This window comes from Maylandia zebra, linkage group LG7 (assembly GCF_041146795.1).
Source record: "Maylandia zebra isolate NMK-2024a linkage group LG7, Mzebra_GT3a, whole genome shotgun sequence".
In the NCBI taxonomy this organism is placed as follows: domain Eukaryota; kingdom Metazoa; phylum Chordata; class Actinopteri; order Cichliformes; family Cichlidae; genus Maylandia; species Maylandia zebra.
Window position 1 is genome coordinate 57,930,776 of NC_135173.1, and position 22,187 is coordinate 57,952,962.

General features: G+C 39.6%; 1 protein-coding gene across 1 annotated transcript in view; it reads left to right on the forward strand.

Annotated features, from left to right (window-relative positions):
• The window catches only part of zfyve16 (zinc finger, FYVE domain containing 16), a 45,912-nt gene extending 24,214 nt beyond the window's left edge, over positions 1-21,698 (forward strand). The window contains exons 7-18 of the mRNA XM_004566973.3: positions 4,630-4,846; positions 4,998-5,120; positions 5,814-5,969; positions 6,060-6,284; positions 6,689-6,771; positions 7,737-7,841; positions 9,410-9,560; positions 9,678-9,758; positions 9,846-10,008; positions 10,155-10,260; positions 10,399-10,575; positions 15,710-21,698. Coding sequence (XP_004567030.2) covers positions 4,630-4,846; positions 4,998-5,120; positions 5,814-5,969; positions 6,060-6,284; positions 6,689-6,771; positions 7,737-7,841; positions 9,410-9,560; positions 9,678-9,758; positions 9,846-10,008; positions 10,155-10,260; positions 10,399-10,575; positions 15,710-15,886 — 1,764 coding nt within the window. The 3' untranslated portion in view covers positions 15,887-21,698. The remainder of the gene's footprint in view (positions 1-4,629; positions 4,847-4,997; positions 5,121-5,813; positions 5,970-6,059; positions 6,285-6,688; positions 6,772-7,736; positions 7,842-9,409; positions 9,561-9,677; positions 9,759-9,845; positions 10,009-10,154; positions 10,261-10,398; positions 10,576-15,709) is intronic.
• The last annotated feature ends 489 nt before the right edge of the window (positions 21,699-22,187 follow it).

Genomic DNA, 22,187 nt, shown 5'->3' on the forward strand with positions numbered 1-22,187 from the left:
GCAATTTTTTTTTTCTGCTCTTACTCTTGACGAAGGCGGTCGCACTTTTCTCCTCTCCTCCTCTCCCTTAGCTTCCCTGCTTAGCCTCTTATGTCCTAGTCTAGTCTCGTGGTTTTTTGTATTACTTTTCCCTGGAACACTCTCTCACAGTCTGTTCTCTAAAACCTAAAAGAGGAATTATGGATTTGATCAACTGGTCCCTGAATGCAATTGACACCCCTTTCTCAACGAGAAGTTTGGGCTTGGGTGAGCCTGAGTGCTGAAGATATTTACCTATACGGAACCATGGTAACAGGGTTCTTGCTGATCGGAGCTGGCTTGGTCCTGACTTATTGAAGAATTAAGAAAGCGGAACCGGCTGTTCAAACCCCCACAAGGCTGCCCACTGGGATTGAAACAATGGGAGAGGCGTGAGTTTCTCAAAATGGACTCATTGAGTGCAGCACGGATAAGATCTTGGAAAGGCTTACGGCTGCCGTGAATACTCAGAATAAGATCTCTGAGTGCAGACTGGATTACATCTTAGAACGGCTCGCTCGGAATAACATCTCTGAGCACAAATTGGATGACATCTTGGGGAGGCTCACTGTGGTCGTTAGTTCTCAGAATCGGCTCTTTGAGAACAAGAATGACAACATCACAGAGCGCAAGTTTGATAACATCATGGCAAAGCTCACGGTTCTCCAACAGGAGATTGAGAGACCAGTGTTGGACTGTTAGAACTGCTTTGAAATTCATATGAGCTGTTCGCACTAAAGTAAAAAGCACCATCACTTCATGCGGATACCCTTTCGTCACCAGCTGCGGTCGCAAGGCTGGAGCCGAACAAGAACACCCTGATAACGACTGTGTTTAGTCTGTTCCTTCCCATTCCATGCAAGGCCACCTGGGTTGGCTGGAAGACTGTTTACTTAGCCTAGCAGGGCGAAGGAAACTGTCTCAGCTGAACTCTGGACACGCACACACATACATACATATACACCGATATGCACACACTCATCCCCCCTCCCTTTCCAAACGCCTTCGATGTTGTGCTGTGGACATTTATGTGCTTTTTTGTTCTCATGCTGTCCTCCCAGGAGCCCAGCATGAATAGAGGTCTCTTTTTTTCCTCTTGTACTTTCCCATTGTAGTGTATAGTTCAGTGTTTTTTTTTTTCTGTAACGCTACCGATCTCCGACCTGTATCCCCATGTGATGTCTGTGTTGTGTGTGTAAGGGGGGGGGGTCCTATTTCACTGCAGGGCAACCTGCACGTGGCGAATAAAGCCTTGATTGATTTGATTGTTGCTCACGCTCTCAACATTTCTGCCCGTGCGCGTTCAACTCTTTGTGTACGCCGTTATATTTGTGCCACAAAACCAGCCAATCACAGACTTGGATGCAAAAATATCTGATTGGCTGTTCTGGTCTCCAATCAGCTCGAAATGATGAAATGCAATATCCCAGAATCCATTTCGTCCAAAACTCAAACGAGGCAGTGGCGGAAGAACACAGAGTGGCGGAGTTTGAAATCATCAAGACATCACATATTTCAATAATGCTCTAACGTTTTCGGAGATGCCTGTTACCCACCAGCTGACCGTGTAGCTGGACTGGCCATTGGGCATACCGGGCATTTGCCCGGTGGGCTGATGGTGTTTTTTCATTTTTATGTTTGTTTATTTTTGTAACGGTATAAACAATGAAAGGTGGTGGATTAGCCAATTGGTCATGATCAACTCTGGGCTGGCCCAATTACAATACATCCGTATTGAGAGGAAAAGGAATGCAATTAGTACCGTACTTCTATGGGCTCAAAATATGGTCATAAATATTTTGTACTTGTAAATCGGTTTTGTACTTGTAAATCAGGATTTGTGTGTGTGTGTGTGTGTGTGTGTGTGTGTGTGTGTGTAAAAAAAGATTTGTGCGTGCGTATAAAAGATTTGTGCGTGCGTAAAAAAAGATTTGTATGCGTAAAAAAGATTTGTGCGTGCATAAAAAAGATTTGTGCGTGCGTAAAAAAGATTTGTGCGTGCATAAAAAAGATTTGTGCGTGCGTAAAAAAGATTTGTGCGTGCATAAAAAAGATTTGCGCGTGCGTAAAAAAGATTTGCGTGTGTGTAAAAAAGATTTGTGTGTGGACTTAGCCAAAAAAAAACCCCTGCAAGTTACAACTACGAATTTTGACCCTATTTTTCTTCCTTTCACATTGGTGAATGTCATGTCAATCACAAATGTAACAATCCAATCAGAGAACAGATGGGTTTGGCTGTCGGAGGGGCGCTTTTTTTTGAACTGCAGGTCTTTGAAGGGAATAAATGCCCTTTTACATGCCAACCCAGCGTTTTCCTTCATCACCACGAAGGACAACAGTCTGTGGTCGTCCGAGTTTGGTGATTTTTGTGTCACAGGACTACGTGTTTAATAGAGGGACTTCCACAGCCTTTTCAACAGCGCTGCGGACGCGGGGGGGGGGGGGGGGGGCGGCAGTGTTTTGGAAATGACAGTCTTCATTACAAAGCTTTCTTCGTTATGAATTAGCATACATGTTTTTATTGAACATTTGAAGAACTAGCAAAAAAAAAGCCACAAACTCTTGTAGTTCACATAAAGTCAGAGATAAAAACGACAAGGAACAGGTGCATCTAGTACAGGTAGAGCTGCTGCAAAAACCCACAGAGCCCAGCAGCCAGCGTAACAAATTCTGGATCCTTTGCTTTTAGTTAGCAATTAGCATTAACTAATCCTAAAGTAATAATGGTATTTCTAACCACTGACATACCACAACTTTATCCTTTCAACTGCTGCTGAAAGTAAGGGGACCTAACTGCTATCGGATATTTATATAGAGATTACTCTTCAAGGACCTGCAGTTCAAAAAAATGCCCCTCCGACGGCCAAACCCATCTGTTCTCTGATTGGATTGTTTAATTTGGTCAATGTCATGTCAATCACAATCAGCTTAAAGGAAGAAAAATAGGGTCAAAATTCGTACTTGTAACTTGCAGGGTTTTTTTTTTTTGGGCTAAGTCCACACACAAATCTTTTTTACGCACGCACAAATCTTTTTTACGCACGCACAAATCTTTTTTACGCACGCACAAATCTTTTTTACAAGTACAAAACCGATTTACAAGTACAAAATATTTATGACCACATTTTGAGCCCATAAACTTCAGCTAGAATGAAAAAAGACAAAGCTGGAGTTATTCTGTCTTTACGTTGCACAGCTGCCTCTTCTCCCATCATTCTCTTTCCCTCCCTCTCCTGTGGCTACTTCAATCATAAAACCGATCAATGATCAGCTGTCTCTCTTGTTTGTTTATCTCCCACTTTGCGCCAGAAACAGGAAACCAGCGGATGTTGTGCTAAACAACAACAGCACGTTCAAGCTTGATAAGCTGTTGTTAGAATTTATTTAAAATTAATTTCTAGTATCAGCTGATGTTTGCTGGAGCCACAGCTGTAAAACTGCTGGTCATGGTATCGGTTTGGAAACATGAAGGTGATACAAATCATACATGTATACCAACAAGACGGTGTACATCACTGTCACAACAGCGTTTGTTTTAGTTCAAAGGCTTTATGGTTTTTCCTATAATACCTGGTGGTGTAGTCGGCCGATTTTTTTGTCAGTTGAGCTTTACATATTATGTTTAACCCGAGTGACCACCCGGTCAGCTGGTGGGTAACAGGCATCTCCGAAAACGCTAGAGCATTATGGAAATATGTGATGTCTTGATGAATCGAGCAGGTATTTGAAGTTTACACAGCACCATTATCGCATGAAAATATCTTAAAAGTTTATTTCGTGACCCATAAAGAGAAATATTTCAAACTCCGCCACTCTGTGTTCCTCTGCCACTGCCTCGTTTGAGTTTTGAACTAAATGGATTCTGGGATATTGCATTTCGTCATTTCGAGCTGATTGGAGACCAAAACAGTCAATCAGATATTTTTGCATCCAAGTCTATGATTGGCTGGTTTTGTGGCACAAATATAACGGCGTACACAAAGAGTTGAACGCTCACGGGCAGAAATGTTGAGAATGCGAGCAACACGTTGAGAGCGCGAGCAACACGTTGAGAGCGCGAGCAACACGTTGAGAGCTGTGGATTTCAGTGTTCAGCAAACACTGAAATACATTTTTTGCACGCAGCAATGAATTTTGTTCGCTCAAATTCAGCTTTTCTTCGCTCAAAATAAATTTCTTCTCAAAATGCAACACTTGCACCTGCAAACTTTTTTTCACTTGCGCTCAAATTTTTTTTACATGCGCTCAGAATAGTGGCACAAAAATAACGGCATACACTCCCAGTGTATTGAACTGCAGCTAAGGTCGCTGGCCCTTCTACTCCATATATCCATGTCAATTATCAGGGCCAGAGGTCCTAGAAACTCTTTCATAAATTGAAAACAAGTGCTGCCAGCTGCTGTCCAACATGGACAAGTTGACGTTCATACACATGATGAGAAACTCTTGAGAAGCAGCTGATTTATGTGCTTCTTGGCAACCTGGCATTTTCTAGTACTGCTACACTAAAATAGACAATTAGATAGACAATAAATAGAAATAAAAAAAAAATGGACAATAAAAATTAGTCCATTGACGATGGTATTACATGAAATGACATTCTTATTTCAGCCTGGCTTACCTGGGGCAGAGACCGGAGTTAACAGTGCATCTTCCCCTGAGGCTGCTGTGGCAGCAGAGGTAGCTTGCCGCCCAGTGTCTGGACCCTGGGATTTCGCGTTGCTTTGTGGAATTGGTTCTTCAGTGAACAGGTTTCCCAGTCTGCTGCCAGACAATGAAGACGAGCTGCCTCCACTGCTCATTGCCACTGGAGAGGACGAAGGAGGAGGTGTGTTTTAGACATGAATCTCTTGGTTTATTTTTGCACATCTGGACATCTTATGTCTTTCTGTTGTGCTTGGATCAGAGTGAAATGTAAGTCTCACACTGGCTTTTATGCGAAATGCTTTAATAATCGCTCTGCTGTGTTTTCTGTTTAGATGTTTTAGTTGAGGAGAATCCTGCTCCATGTCAGATTCTGCACTTACTAGAAGAAGGCGGACCCCGTCCTCTGACATTCATTCTTAATGCCAACCTGCTAGTCAATGTCAAACTGGTGACATGTAAGTGAAATATGAATGAACAAATATGGAATTATGTAGTACACTAAAAAGTGTGAAATAACTCAAAACATGTTTTATGTTTTAGATTATTCAAAATAGTCATCCTTTGCTTTGATTACTGTTTTGCACAGTCATGGCATTCTCTCCATGAGCTTCATGAGGTAGTCACCTGAAATGGTTTTATGCAGTCTTGGAGTTCCCAGAGATGCTCAGCACTTGCTGGCCCTTTTCCCTTCACTCTGTGGTCCATCTCATCCCAAACCATCTCCATTGGGTTCAGATCAGGTGACTGTGGAGGCCAAATGAACCTGACAAGGCACACCTTTGAAGTGAAAACCATTTCAGGTGACTACATCATGAAGCTCATTGAGAGAAGACCAAGGATTGGCAGCGCTATCAACAAAGCAAAGTGTGGCTATTCTCAGGAATGTAAAATATAAAACATATTTAGAGTTATTTATCTTTTTTAAATTATTTTTTTTGCTACATAATTCCAGATATCTTCCGTCATATATTTGATGTCTTTAGTATGTATCTACAATGTAGCAAACAGTAGAAATAAAGAAAAAAACATTAAACAAGAATGTGTGTCCAAACTTTTGACTGGTAGTGTATCTCATATTTCCTCTTTCAAATTTTGTGAATCCTCACATGCCTTCCAATGTATTAACTCTTGTGTGTTTTATCTTCCAGACTCTGGCAGGGAATGCTGGTGTTTCGGCTCTAATGGGCTGCAGGCTCTGGGACAGAAAGAGTTAGTATTTCTGTTGGAGTGTTTGCCTCAAGAAAAAACTCTTCCCAAAGACCTCTTTACCATATATCTCAGCATTTTCCAGGATGCCCAAAAAGGTAATACCTGCCTTCAGCCTGCCTTTGCAACTTTTAATAACTACACCTTTAGCTTATAAAGGATAACATAATCATTATCTTGTGTTACAGGGAGGTTTGTGGAGGAGCTGGATAATGTGACTTTTACAAGTAGTTTCTTGGGCAGTAAGGATCATGCTGGGATGGTATTCTTCTCTCCCACCTGCCAGTCTCTAGACGGCCTCACTCTCCCTTCACAGCCATTCTTGTTTGGCCTGCTCATTCAGAAACTGGAGGTGCCCTGGGCCAAAGTCTTTCCACTGAGACTGCTTTTGCGTCTTGGAGCTGAATACAACTGTATGTAAATCTTTGTTGCTCATGACAACACTGAGTGTTATTTCATATTAAAACATAGTAATCTTAAACTTTGATTTGTTGAAAATGAAAAAAAAAACCTGCTCTTCTGAAACCTTATGGTTATTAGTTTATTATTATTATTGTTAAAATGATTAGTTTCAGCAGTTTGCTGAGTAAATAAAAATACCCCAGTTCCACCTTCTCATTTGTAAAGAGCTTATTTTACCAAAAGCAGTCACACTAACACATTTTATATCGTAAGGTAAACCCCTCTACAAGTTAAATTACTAAACCATTGTAAATTACTGTCTGTAAGCATATAGGCTGTTCTAGGAGAAAGACACAGGGACAAGTGATACATATTGTGCTTTTATGGTTTATTTACATATGTTTTTGTTTTTCAGCGTATCCCACCACACTGATAAGTATCCGTTTTCGGCAGTCAGTGTATCGAGAGACAGGACACACCATTATGAATTTATTGGCTGTAAGTAGTGCAAAATAAGATTTTGCAATAAAGAAAATAAGATTTATTTATGGTAAATGGTAAATGGCCTGTATTTATATAGCGCTTTACTAGTCCCTAAGGACCCCAAAGCGCTTTACATATCCAGTCATCCACCCATTCACGCACACATTCACACACTGGTGATGGCAAGCTACATTGTAGCCACAGCCACCCTGGGGCGCACTGACAGAGGCGAGGCTGCCGGACACTGGCGCCACCGGGCCCTCTGACCACCACCAGTAGGCAACGGGTGAAGTGTCTTGCCCAAGAACACAACAACCGAGACTGTCCAAGCCGGGGCTCGAACCGGCAACCTTCCGATTACAAGGCGAACTCCCAACTCTTGAGCCACGATCGCCCGTTATAATTGAGAAGCTTGGCAAAATTTTGTTAGAGCTAAAACTACACATAATTCTTAACTCCACTCAAGCCACATTTTAAGTAATGCAGATTTGCAGGTAATGCAGGAAATCATTCCTGCCTGTGGCCATCTCCCTGTACAACGCATCCACTTAACACACTGTTTGCTGCTACAACTACACATGTTTCTTTTCCAAATATTTATTTATAAGTGACTTATGTATGTATGTATGTATATATATGTATATATTGTACTATTCTTAGTTAGCGTATTGTCTGTCTTGTCTTAATGTTGGTTTAAAATGGAGCACTGTAACAAAAAATAATTTCCCCCAGGGATCAATAAAGTATTCTGATTCTGATTCTGATTTCATGGGTGTCTGGCAGAGTAGTTTTTGATTTTGATGATTGACAGTTTAAAATTAATTTGTTTTATACTGGGCTTTTGGTGAAAGGTTTTTGAACATAAATGTTATTAGGACAACAGTCATAGACACTTTTTTGATGCTGATTATTGGCAGACTTGAAAAAAATTGATTAGAACACTTTGATGAGTTCAGATTCTATAAACTGTTCTCATCCAGGATCTAAGGAACTACCAGTATAGCCTGTCAGTGGTGGAGGGCCTGAGGATCCACATGGAGATGGGCCACAGCTACATTGATATTCCCAAAAGTAGCTTCAGTGAGGTAAGAGTTCCTTTAATTTTGTAAAATAAACTTGTTCAGATTCTGGTTAGGATTTAGATAAACATTGATAATGCTTGAATATGTCATTTGTCACAGTTGCAACTAAAAAAAGAATAACTTCTCAGGTGTTTTAGTGCCCAAGCTTCATGTACTTGGTTTCAGTAGATGTTGACTTCTTTATTTACAAGTGCTTTGGGTTAATTTTTTGGTAATCAAACTACAAACAACCCCCAAAATTTCTGTAACTTCTAGAAACATATTGGTTTAGAAATTAGGTTTTTGTGGTCGTCCTCTAACTCCCTTCAAAGGATAACTGAAAAGGGTACAAAGTAGATTAAATCAGTTGAATGATCAGTACAATATGTTTTTCTTTACTTTCTTTCGTAAATTGTCCTGCCACATGTTGAGAAATTGTCTTGTACAAACAAGTCAAAGCTACTTAGTTTCATATAGTTGTATCGTGGTGTTTTAGGGCCATCATTGGCAAATAAAAATACGTTTTGGAGGCTGAATATAGAGGTAGCATTTAGAGAAAAAAAACCCTAATAAACCCTTGATAAATTATCTATTAAAGAATGTGTAGTAAGATCTGTCTTGAATGAACAACCAGAAAATGATTCCCTTGTCGTTTTAAAATTCTCTTTACAACATAAAACCGAAGTCCTCTTATGCGCCCCAGATAGACATATACCCAGTATAATAAATGCTCTTGGTCCTCTTTCAACGTTTGTAAAACCATCTGTCAGGAACTTGGGGATTATCCTTGATCCTGCTCTTACGTTAGATAGTCATGTTAAATCTCTTGTTTGGTCTTGCTTTTATCATTTAAGAAATATTTCTAAATTGAGCTCTATAATATCCTATACCGAACTGGAGATTGTTATTCATGCTTTTATCTCTTCACGACTGGACTATTGCAATTCCCTGTTTACTTGTCTAAACAAAGGTTCTTTGGAGCGTCTGCAGATCGTTCAGAATGCTGCAGCAAGACTTTTGACGAAAGCTTCTAAATATTCACATATAACACCGTTGCTTATGCAGTTACATTGGCTTCCTGTCGAATTTAGAGTCCATTTTAAGATTTTGGTTTTAACTTTTAAGGCTCTTCAACATCAAGCACCACCATATATTATTGAACTTTTACAGCCCTATGCCCTTAGTAGGTCTCTGAGGTCGAGTAGTCAGGGCCTACTTGTCATTCAGTATACGAGATTGAAAACTAGGGGTGATAGAGCTTTTGCTACTGTGGCCGCCAGACTGTGGAATTCCCTTCCTCAGGACTTACGATCCGCTGATTCATTGATTACTTTTAAAAAACAGCTAAAAACACATCTTTTTAAAATTGCTTTTTGCTAACTTTGTTTGTATTTTGTCTTTTTAATCTGTTATATCTTGTAAAGCACTTTGTGATCTCTATCTAGAAATGTGCTATATAAATAAAATTGTACTTACTTACTTACTTAGGCCAAAATCAAACAATGTATGTATGTAAAAATAATAAGTAAATAAAGCAAAAGTTGGCACATAGCAGTGTTGTACAGAAATGTATATTTTTCTGTATTTTTCAGGTGCAGAAGGTGATAAATGCATCCAATGAACATGTCATCAGCATTGGAGCAAGATTCAGCTCGGAGGCCGACTCTCACCTGGTCTGTTACCAGAATGAGGAGGGAAATTACCAAACCCAGGCCAACAGCATGCCTGGGAAGTCTCGGACAGGTGAGTGTCTTTAGAAATGCTCCATACTCCTCTATTTTTGAAAAATAAAACATTAGAGGCAAGCATTTTGTTGTACCATGCATATATGAACTTCTGGGGGTTTGTGTTTTGTTACAGTCACTGGGGCCAGTTTTGTGGTGTTCAATGGAGCACTTAAAGCCTCCTCAGGTTTCATTGCGAAGTCCAGCATTGTAGAAGGTACTGTGACTGGTTGTTGGCTCTGAAATACTTATGTCCATTCTGTTATTGCTGGGCCAGACTAGTCAATTGTTTTGTTTTTACCAGATGGGTTGATGGTGCAAATCCCTCCAGAGACCATGGAATCTCTTCGCTCTGCCCTCAGGGAGCAGACAAACTTCCACATACCCTGTGGCAAGATTAATGATGAGCAGGTCAGAGAGAATGTGACTGTCCGCTGGGTGGAGTGGAATCCACCTGTCAACACAGGGTAACTGCACGCAATGATTTACTCCATGTGTGTATGTGTTTGCCAATGCCAGTATTTGATCATATTTTAACTAAAACACGATGCAGTTTAAATCTCTGGGAAAACAGTACTTTCTACTGTGACCCTGTGAATTTGTATTCCTGCAGCAAAACTAGTGGAGTTGATGGAAGATCCCTAGATGGAGTGTGTAGTGTGAGGATGCAACAAGACACTGAGTTTGAATCAGACAATCGGCTGATTACATGCACTGAGGTAAATTTTCCTTTTTTCACATCAAATTGTTTGCTCCTATCTGACACCTTCTGTGAACTGAATGAGGTTTCCATTCTGAGTTCTAAAGCCATCTAAAAGTTGTGATGTGTGCATGACCTGAACTGTATTTCTGTTCAGGTATTCTACCAGCTGAAGTCTCCAGACTGCAACCTGGCATCTGTCTTATCGTCCTGCAGTGTTTTTCAGAAGGAAATAGCGTTGGCAACCTGCAGTGCTCTCACTCCTCACCTCGCCGTTCTCACTTCCAGCGGAATCAACTCACTCTCACTGTGTGTCTCGACACAGGCTGACATGGTAAACAAGCAGTGATTCAGGTTAATATTGTAAAACCTTTTTAAGACGCAGAGTGGTCTTACAAGGTATTTGAAAATGCAGATGCAACAATAGTGATGTATTAATGATGACTGACTGTATTTAAAAATCACACACTAGTATCACCACTCTAATGGTCATTTTTGAATTCTCTTGGTCAGTTATGGTTACAGACTTTCTCACCACCTTCATATGCTTGTGTTTTGAGTTTAACCATATGTGTGTGTGTGTGTGTGTGTGTGTGTGTGTGTGTGTGTGTGTGTATTAGGGGTGCAACGATATTCGTATCGATATTGAACCGTTCAATACAGTGCTTTCGGTTCGGTACGCATATGTATTGAACAATACAAAATTTGTAATTTATTTTATCAACTTTCCTTCTGACAATGGTGTCTGTGTTGAGTGCTCAGTGAATCTGCGTTCGACTACTCCGCCTAGGCTGCACTGTCGAGCGCAGATCCACTGAGCGCTCAACGCAGAGAGCATCTTCAGAAGGAAGAGCGCAGGGCAAGCTAGCGAGAAATGGTAAATGGCCTGTATTTATATAGCGCTTTACTAGTCCCTAAGGACCCCAAAGCGCTTTACATATCCAGTCATCCACCCATTCACGCACACATTCACACACTGGTGATGGCAAGCTACATTGTAGCCACAGCCACCCTGGGGCGCACTGACAGAGGCGAGGCTGCCGGACACTGGCGCCACCGGGCCCTCTGACCACCACCAGAGAAAGAAGTTAAGCTCTGGTTGCAAGCTCTGGTTCTCTCCTCCTGCTACCCCCCCAAAAACCTATCTCCATAGAGACTGTGTCAGCTCCCAAACAGACAAAAAACTAACTAAAAACCAGCAACAAACAACTTAAACATAAACAATTACAAAGAAAGAACAATAAAGTATCCACATCTGAACCAAAGAGTAAAACAGTGAAATGTGGATTATTAAATATTAGGTCTCTCTCCTCCAAGTCTCTGTTAGTACATGACTTAATAATTGATCAACAAATTGATTTACTCTGCCTTACAGAAACCTGGTTGCAGCAGGATGATTATGTTAGTTTAAATGAATCAACACCCCCGAGTCATTCTAACTACCAGAAACCTCGAAGCACAGGCCGAGGGGGCGGTGTGGCAGCAATTTTTCACACCAGCCTGTTAATCAACGAAAGACCAAGACAGACTTTTAATTCATTTGAAAGCCTGATGCTTAACATTCTCCACCCCAGCTGTGAAACTCAGAAACCAGTCTTACTTGTTATCATCTATCGTCCACCTGGGCCTTACACAGAGTTTCTGTCTGATTTCTCAGACTTTATATCTAATTTAGTTCTGAGCTCAGATAAAATAATTATTGTGGGTGATTTTAACATCCATGTAGATGCTAAAAATGACAGCCTCAACATGGCATTTAATCTGTTATTAGACTCAATTGGCTTCTCTCAAAATGTAAAAGAACCCACCCACCACTTTAATCACACTCTAGATCTTGTTTTAACATATGGCATAGAAACTGAACATTTAACAGTGTTTCCTAAAAACCCTCTCCTGTCTGATCATTTCCTGATAACATTTACATTTACAATAATTGATTACACAGCGGTGGAGAGTAGACTTTATCAAAGTAGATGTCTTTCTGAAAGCGCTGTAACTAAGTTTAAGAATATAATCCACCCACTGTTATCATCTTCAATGCCCTGTACCAACACAGAGCAGAGCAGCTATCTGAACGCTACCCCAACAGAGGTCGATTATCTTGTTAATAATTTCACCTCCTCACTACGTACGACTCTGGATACTGTAGCTCCTGTGAAAACTAAGGTCTCTAATCAGAAGTACCTGACTCCGTGGTATAATTCTCAAACACGTAGCCTAAAGCAGATGACTCGTAATCTGGAGAGGAAATGGCGTGTCACAAATTTAGAGGATCATCATTTAGCCTGGAGAAAAAGTTTGCTGCTTTATAAGAAAGCCCTCCGCAAAGCCAGAACATCTTACTATTCATCACTGATTGAAGAAAATAAGAACAACCCCAGGTTTCTCTTCAGCACTGTAGCCAGGCTGACAAAAAGTCAGAGCTCTTTTGAGCCAACCATCCCTTTAACGTTAACTAGTAATGACTTCATGAACTTCTTCACAAATAAAATTTTTATCATTAGAGAAAAAATTACCAGTAATCATCCCACAGATGTAATATTATCTACAGCTACTCTTAGTACCATTGATGTTAAGTTAGACTCTTTTTCTCCAATTGATCTTTCTGAGTTAACTTCAATAATTACTTCCTCCAAACCTTCAACGTGTCTTTTAGACCCCATTCCTACAAAACTGCTCAAAGAAGTCCTGCCATTAATTAATTCTTCGATCTTAAATATGATCAACCTATCTCTAATAATCGGCTATGTACCACAGGCCTTCAAGCTGGCTGTAGTTAAACCTTTACTCAAAAAGCCATCTCTAGACCCAGCAGTCTTAGCTAATTATAGGCCAATCTCCAACCTTCCTTTCATATCAAAAATCCTTGAAAGAGTAGTTGTCAAACAGCTAACAGATCATCTGCAGAGGAATGGTTTATTTGAAGAGTTTCAGTCAGGTTTCAGAGCTCATCACAGCACAGAAACAGCTTTAGTGAAGGTTACAAATGATCTTCTTATGGCCTCTGACAGTGGACTCATCTCTGTGCTTGTCCTGCTAGACCTCAGTGCAGCGTTCGATACTGTCGACCATAATATCCTATTAGAGCGATTAGAACATGCTGTAGGTATTACAGGTACTGCACTGCAGTGGTTTGTATCATATCTATCTAATAGACTCCAATTTGTGCATGTAAATGGAGAGTCCTCTTCACACACTGAGGTTAATTATGGAGTTCCACAGGGTTCAGTGCTAGGACCAATTCTGTTTACATTATACATGCTTCCCTTAGGCAGCATCATTAGAAGACATAGCGTACATTTTCACTGTTATGCCGATGACACCCAGCTCTATCTGTCCATGAAGCCAGATAGCACACACCAATTAGTTAGACTGCAGGAATGTCTTAAAGACATAAAGACCTGGATGGCCGCTAACTTTCTGCTTCTTAATTCAGATAAAACTGAGGTTATTGTACTCGGCCCTGAAAATCTTAGAAATATGGTATCTAAGCAGATTCTTACTCTGGATGGCATTACCTTGGCCTCCAGTAACACTGTGAGGAACCTTGGAGTCATTTTTGACCAGGACATGTCCTTCAACGCACATATTAAACAAATATGTAAGACTGCTTTCTTCCATTTGCGCAACATCTCTAAAATTAGAAATATCCTGTCTCAGAGTGACGCTGAAAAACTAGTTCATGCATTTATTACTTCCAGGCTGGACTACTGTAACTCATTATTATCAGGATGTCCAAAAAACTCGCTGAAAAGCCTTCAACTAATCCAAAATGCTGCAGCAAGAGTACTGACAGGGACTAGAAAGAGAGAGCATATTTCTCCTGTTTTGGCTTCCCTTCATTGGCTTCCTGTTAAATCCAGAATTGAATTCAAAATCCTGCTCCTCACATACAAGGTCTTAAATAATCAGGCCCCATCTTATCTTAATGACCTTGTAGTACCATATCACCCTATTAGAGCACTTCGCTCTCGCTCTGCAGGCCTACTTGTTGTTCCTAGAGTATTTAAAAGTAGAATGGGAGGGAGAGCCTTCAGTTTTCAGGCCCCTCTTCTGTGGAACCAGCTTCCAGTTTGGATTCGGGAGACAGACACTATCTCTACTTTTAAGATTAGGCTTAAAACTTTCCTTTTTGCTAAAGCATATAGTTAGGGCTGGACCAGGTGATCCTGAATCCTCCCTTAGTTATGCTGCAATAGACTTAGGCTGCCGGGGATTCCCATGATGCATTGAGTTTTTCCTTTCCAGTCACCTTTCTCACTCACTATGTATTAATAGACCTCTCTGCATTGAATCATATCTGTTATTAACCTCTGTCTCTCTTCCACAGCATGTCTTTTATCCTGTCTTCCTTCTCTCACCCCAACCGGTCGCAGCAGATGGCCGCCCCTCCCTGAGCCTGGTTCTGCCGGAGGTTTCTTCCTGTTAAAAGGGAGTTTTTCCTTCCCACTGTCGCCAAAGTGCTTGCTCATAGGGGGTCATATGATTGTTGGGTTTTTCTCTGTATCTATGAAGCGCCTTGAGGCGACTTTTGTTGTGATTTGGCGCTATATAAATAAAATTGAATTGAATTGAATTCAACATGGCAAATTGAACCTCCCCCACCCTCATTCAGATCTGGCGTTTGGAATTATTTTGGTTTTCATGTGACATATGACCCTGAAGGTAAGCGCGTCATGGACTAAAGTAAAACAGTATGTTGGATGTGCCACGCAATGCTCAATTACATTGGTGGAACTAGTGTGTTAGCGCAGTTAGCTCGTTAACGTGTTGGCCGTCTAGCCCCATGCACGGGGCGATCAGGGGTAGCTCGTTAACGGAGATTTGCCGTGTTGCGGCGTTAAGGTCATTTCAACGAGATTAACCTGAAAGCACTAGTGGGAACACAACGAATATGACTGCACATTTACTCCGACAGCATCCTAGTGCAAAGACAAGTGGAAGCAGACAAAAACAACAAGCATGCAAGCATGCATGCTACAAACTTTACCCGAGTCATTTAGACAGTCGTTAGCACATGATTCTCCTTATGAGGACCTGATATGTTTAATATGCTGCTGAGAATATAGCCCAGAAGAAGCGTATAGTATAGCTTTCATTTTGGAAAGAGCCATTTCTCTGTAATAAACTCTTTTCCAAAGATGAGTGATTTCTCGATCAGATAGATTAATTTTTTTATTATTATTTCGTTGTTTCAGCAGCATTAAATTTAAAAACTGTACTTTTGAGATAAAATAGATATTTATAATTTTAATAAATGACAAATTAAAAAAGCATGAACATTTTTTTGTTTCGAAAAAAGTATCGAACCGAACCGTGCATTTTGTGTATTGTTGCACCCCTAATAGGTTTTGGGAAGTTTTTTGACCACAGTAATTGTGAAGTGAACATCTGGTATTGTGACAGCCCTATTTTATTGTGTTTAGCACTTAAAGCCTTTTGAATATTTCTTTACTGTTTTTTCTCAGGTGGAGTACCAGGCTGGCTCCAAAGGCAGTCTTCTCCCACAGCGCTACATGAATGAGATGGACAGCGCTCTAATCCCTGTCATCCATGGGGAGAGTGCAAGTGTGCCACAGACTGCCATGGACATGGAGTTCATGTTCTATATCACACATGCCATTGAATGTGCATGTAGACCATGACACACTCAAAGTTTTGGAGGCAAAAAAACAAAAACATAGCTGCAGCTTCAGGCAGGATGCTTGTTCCCAGCTGGAGCAGCAGCCACCCACACAGGAAGAAAAACATTTCCACCCTGAGGTTTGTGATTTAGAGGGATCAATGATTGGATGATGGTCTTCTGTTAAGAAGCCATTGTACTTTTGAGTGTTTCATGTTCACCAAAGCTGCTTTAATACAAGAAGCCAAACACTAAACAAGAAATATGACAACATGACCAAAAGCAACCAAACTATTCAAAGCGCTTTCCTCTGCTCTGCCTTCCAGACTCCCTGCTGGCCTCCGTCAGTGTGGAGTACCTCAGTGAATGTTTCCTACAGACACTATGGAAATGGCTCTCATTATTTTTACATTAAAAGTAGGGACATTAATGAGCGTAGACATGTGATCAGGTGCTACTATAGAGCTACTTGACATACATAGTTGACTTGTTCTAAATGCAGACATCACAGGGCTCACTTTCTCTCAAGGTACTATGCTCTCATTTGACATGATGGTTGTGATGATACTGCACAAGAAAACAATGGGCCTTCTGCAGGAAACCTTTTTGTAACTATGTCCTGGGGCTGGGCTGATGAATGATATTTGATTGAAATTCCAAGTTTGCCTTTTAATGATAATTTATAAAAACTAAACCAAACTTCATTACAGTGCACTGCTCTAAAGGACACCTATCCACGTGCCCAGAGTTTCTCCCGGTTTAACTCAACTCAAGCTAAGAAAAGTAGAGTGTTTGATCAACAAGGTCTATCTACAGGGAGGATTAACAATCGCCAATTGCTCAGGGTCTGTTTTTTTTTTTTTTTTTTTTTTTTCCCCTCAATTGAGTCTGCTTTCTGCAACAAGTAACAGTTGGATAGCAGAGGCTTCAGCTCTCTTCCACTCACAATGTAACTGCTATGCAGGTCTCTTGGTGCACACACATCCACTGCTGCTCCCTGCCCCGTTTGCAGCAACAATCTCCCAACCAGCATGGCATGGACCAGTGATGCTAATTTTAGCTTTATGTTAAAAACAACTCCCAATTATTTCCCAGCTGCCTACTAAAACACTCTGGTACTCTCACGACTCTCCCCTTTTTTCATTTATTTATTTGTTTTTCATTTAAATTATATTTGACATATAATTTATATGTTAAATTATATGGCAAATATAATTGACATATAATTGTTAACTGTTAACAATTATTGAGTTTTTACATAATGCTTAAGTGTGTTCATTTTGTGTGACAGAATCACTGGTTTAATTGACATCTAGACCTGTCATGCTTTGTTACTTGTTCTGCTTTATTTATTGTCAGTTAAGTGTTACACAACAACTAATCGTTGATGCACAACAACCTAACAAGCTGACAGTGAATAACGTGTACAAGTTACCAATCTTATATTCGCCAATAAAATGTCAGACTTTAAAGAAAAACGACAGCCATTATGACAAAAAATCCAATGAAGATGTATCCAAGTCAAAGAAACACATTCCAATGTGGATAAAAGCAGAGACTGTGCACTACATTAAACGACAGGTCTAGAATATACATGAATTTCATACGACAAAAGTGCAGGATGCAACTCATTCAGGGGAGGCAGCCTCACCAGTGTAAACGGTTAGCTCAACTGAGCTGCCCAGATGTTTGGCTAGCTCAGTGTCTAGATGACACTTCGTAATACTCTCAGCTGAAAGCATCTGAAAAACATTTCTCTGAGCCCTGATTGTACAACAGCAGCAATAATCAAGGATTTATTTATTCTGTCAATTATAATTCGTAATTATAAGGCCACACTTTCCTTACAGGCAATGAGAGTGATGGAAACAAACCTGTGGGAGTGAGTCTTTCCTGCATGAGGCCCAGTGTGTGTGTCAGTAACATGGCTGAAGTTTGCGTCTGGAACTTTACAAATGTTTTTTTTTATTCCTAAAAAGTGAACATATGACAGGTATATTTTGGCAGGATTAAGAGTGTTGACCTACTGACCTTGATGAAACTACAGAACTATTTGGATAATAGTATTACAACTGGTGGAGGTGAGGGGTTAAAATATTCTCTTGTAGTTGAATATGTCTTTCTTGGTGAGTAGCTGACGTTAAAGCTGCTCATTACTGAGCTTGCAGGTGTAGCTCTTCTCAGAGCTTTAGTTTCTGTTTCCATCATCCTGCTGGCACAAAATTGATCCAATAGTATGTTTGTCTTAAAATCTTTCCGTTATTATTTGATCATCCATCTTCACACTGAGGTTTCATTTCACACTGAGATCTTACAAAAGAAAAGATGATGTCAATCCTGACAGTTTTTATTTCTCAGAAGGAGGTGTAAATTTAACAAAGAGGATGCTATATTAATTGTACACACTCTGCTTCTGGATGAAAATGTCCAGTCAGGGGAGTTAAAACAAAAAAATCCCTCCTGTTTTTCACAGAGATGCTCTTTCAGTGTTGATGACTTCTTGCCAGATCAAACACAAAATACTAATGATTATTTTCTCCTTTAAGATGTTTTACGTTATCTGCTTCAGTCTCAGTTAAATGTTGTTTTTGCACAGCTAATGAGAACTCTTTCATTCAGTTCATCTCACAACTTTTACTAGTTATTTAAAAAAATGAAGATGATTCTTTCAGATGAGAAGATTGATTACACTATTATCAAGTCACGAACACAGATTGTATATAAGCAATGGAATTGGCCATAGTAATGTCACCAGTTATGTGGGACTGAAGGTGCCTGTTTTCATTGTGAGCATTGTAGTGTTTTTGAATTGGATGTGAAGCGTGATGGATGGATCAGACTGAAACTATTGCTATTCAGTCTGGTCGCCTCCTGTTGGCCATTTATAGAAATTCAGAGTTAAAGCTCTTCCACATTGGCTCCACTTTACAAGCCCAGAGGCTACCTCTATCTTTTATATAGTCTATGTTCACGAATTAGCTTAGCTTAGTTCAGTGTGATTGGTAGAAACGGGTGAAACTGTGTAGCCTGGCCTCATTCAGCCTTCAAGAACCATCAAAGCTTACAAATTATTCTGTATATTTTGTTTGATGTTTAGAAAGAAGGATGAAAACCACTGGAGTTAATTGAGTTAATTGGTGGTTGGTTTTTAGGCTGTTTACATGGATAGAGCAGCTAATTGTCTTTACCAGCTAACATCAGACTTAAGGGCTGCCATTGACTGACACATTCAGTGACAGGTAACAATAGCAGTGACACACTCAAGTATTGTCACCTTAATTCTGTGCTGACTATAAGATGCTGAAACAACTGGTTATTTTGTTCTAATGAAGACTTTGGTTTCTGTTGCAGAAAAGGCAGAACAATAACATTTTAATTATCAGCCAAATTATTATTTTTAAGTGTTGTTATTGGCCCAACTTTTCAGAGCTAATTCTCTATTGACCATTTCTTTTAAGATAAATAATTCCTATGCTTGGTCTCAATTTCGTTCATAATATTAGTTCACTTCATGTAGTACTAAAACTACTACTACATGCTGACTTGTCTAGTGTGTAAGTTTGGACTGATTAATTCTCAAATGGACATGTCACGTTCTGCTCTTAAATGAAATGACATTCTGAATGTTGGACTCAGGTTGTCCCGCGATTTACTGCATGTTCTAAACTTGTTCTGCCTTTTACCACCCATATGGACAATTTGCTGTCTGCTGCTGTTAGCTAGTAAGCTAGCAAAGCCACTATCATCAGTGCTGATGATTACAGCCTCCTGCTGGCTGAACCTTGTTTGGTGGTCCTTTTCTATCATTCAAGTAGCGAAGAACTGAGACACGACGGTGGTTTCCAGTCTAAATTCAAGTCTCATCTAGCAGCTTTGTGGCTTTAGTTTAAAATTAACACACAAATATAAGAGTGGTATCAATCTTCTCATCCAGGTTTTGTGCAGAAGGACAAAAAAAGCTAATTTCCTCAGTTTATTGATTGGAGTAGGAGCTGTTTTATACTGGGTTCATATTTTAGCATTATTTAATGTCTCTATAACAGCTTTAGGCACTTTATAAATATCAGTGTGCTGATGTGTTAGAAAAAAAAGGTTTGGTTTGACAGATGCCCGAAGGCAATCTGTCAAACCAAACCTTTTTTTTTTTTTTTTTTTTGGTAATGATATTTCTGGATCCAAACTGGCAGTTATCTCTTATGAGTCGGAATAATAAATGCTCCTGAAACTCAGAGTACACAGAGGTTATGTCCCTGTAAAATGCATTCACTTTTGTGTCCACTGTTTGTAGCAGTGTTTTGCAGCCTCCATTTGTCTAAAGCTAGGTCTGAGTTTGTTTGTTTTGTTTTGTTTTTTAGGGCAAAGTGCATTGTGTCGCATCTCATCTCACTTTTCAGTTAGGACTTTTTTTCCAAATGTATAGATGATATCCTGTATACATAGAGATTGTATCAAACCTTGTGCATTTTTTAAATATTAAAAGTTATTTTTGAAATGTTGGTATAAAAGAAAAAAAAGTTAATATTTTTGATAGAAGGTTGGCTACATTAATTCTGCAGTTTGTGTAGCAAGCTGTTTGGGAGGAGAAACAAATCAAGAAATGAATTAATTGTTAGAAGGTGGAAATATCTAATCTCAAAATACATGAAGCGCTTTCGTTTGACATGAATGTTTTTGGTAAAAATCTGAATACTGAGCTTAGTTATGAACTCTTCTGCAAGTCGTGCTCTAATTCTTAGCAACAACTGCGTTATTATGAATACTCGTGTAAAGACTTGTAAACCTCCAGGTTGATTGCAGTCTTCTAGATGTATGAAGGTTTATACAGTTTTTTTTAATCACTGAAATCTGTGAGTTGTTGATTAACTTCTCCATGTGAGATATGTTTATTAAACACTAGAAAGGTCAACTGCCGTAACTGACTGTGTTGATATTTAGCCATGCATGCAATGACTGAATGTTAAATTGGGAGGCTTTCTAGCTTCAGTAGAAATCTCTCACCCTTTGGAGAGGCCGTGATCTATTGCCTGAAAACTGCATTTATGTACACCTAATCTGCAGATGATATTTTCTGCTAACATAAAAGGTTGTCCAAAGATTTAAATTGGCTATAAATCTGACCTGTAAAAAACCTATGCAAACGAAATGTGTTCAGTGGACTGAATAAGCTGAGTCTGAATCTGTATTTATATTGAATCTGTATTTAAGGTCCTTTACTAAACACCAACCACACTTTAATCAGGAGCTCACAAAGACTTACTATTTTCCACCTAAAGCCGCTTTTGTTCTTTATGGTGGATTATCTAAAGTTGTTATTATTACCATTACCACCATTATCATCATTATTATTATTGTTGTTGTTATTGAGTAGTTTGAAAAAGGAAAAATGTGAGTTTTGATTCTGATGTAGAAAGCGGGTATGAGGGGAAATTGTGCCGTTTATACTGCCGTGCAAACATCTCTGAAACGTACGGCAGTGGTTTATGTAAAACTTATTGATTTTTACAAAGTCCACCTTTTTTCCCCTCCATTACAAAATGGACATGTTCTCCTTCCACAGTCCAAAGCCTAATAGCTTTGGATTTTGGGACGAGAACATGTCCATTTTGAGAAATATTTTGGGAGGGATATTATTCAAATTTCTTTCTCTCTCGTTAAAACAACCTTCCACTGTGTGAAAATGAGAAGTATTGATTGATTTTATGTAAGTTTTTGTAAATCATCCATTTATTCATAAGACCAGCTTTACTTTTTGAGGACCCTGCGGTCTGCATCCTAACCAGTTTCTGAATAGCCTGTGTATTTAAAGAATAAAAGAATTTTATGAAAAAACAAAACTCAACCTGCCTGTTATCTTTCTGAAAGTTAAAAAAAAAATTATAATAAAATATTTAACTGGAGTTTCCACTTGCTTCACAGAGTCAGGCCCACAGACTCGCCACTGTTGTATGCTGCACAGCCAGGCCCTGATCATATGCTGGGGATGTATATATGTAAAAGTTTTCCAATGTACACTGCTGCATGTCTATACAAAGCTCTAAAATTCAAAGCCCCAATATTAAAGTGAACTCCAAAGTTAATGGGGATTTGGTGTAACTTAATTAGCAATGGTGTGATAAGTGAGCACTTGGAAGAGTTGCACTTATGGGCCTTACTGAACTGGCCCAAAAGCGAGGTGAAAGTGAATTAGTTTATCGGGTATTCACCCGACTCTCCCTATTAGTCATTCCATCCCTGCCCACAAATCTGTCAGGGGGAAAAACAATGACTTCTGTTTTAACTTCATTCAGTTGAGAACAAACAAGCAAGTATCAGCTGAAGAGATT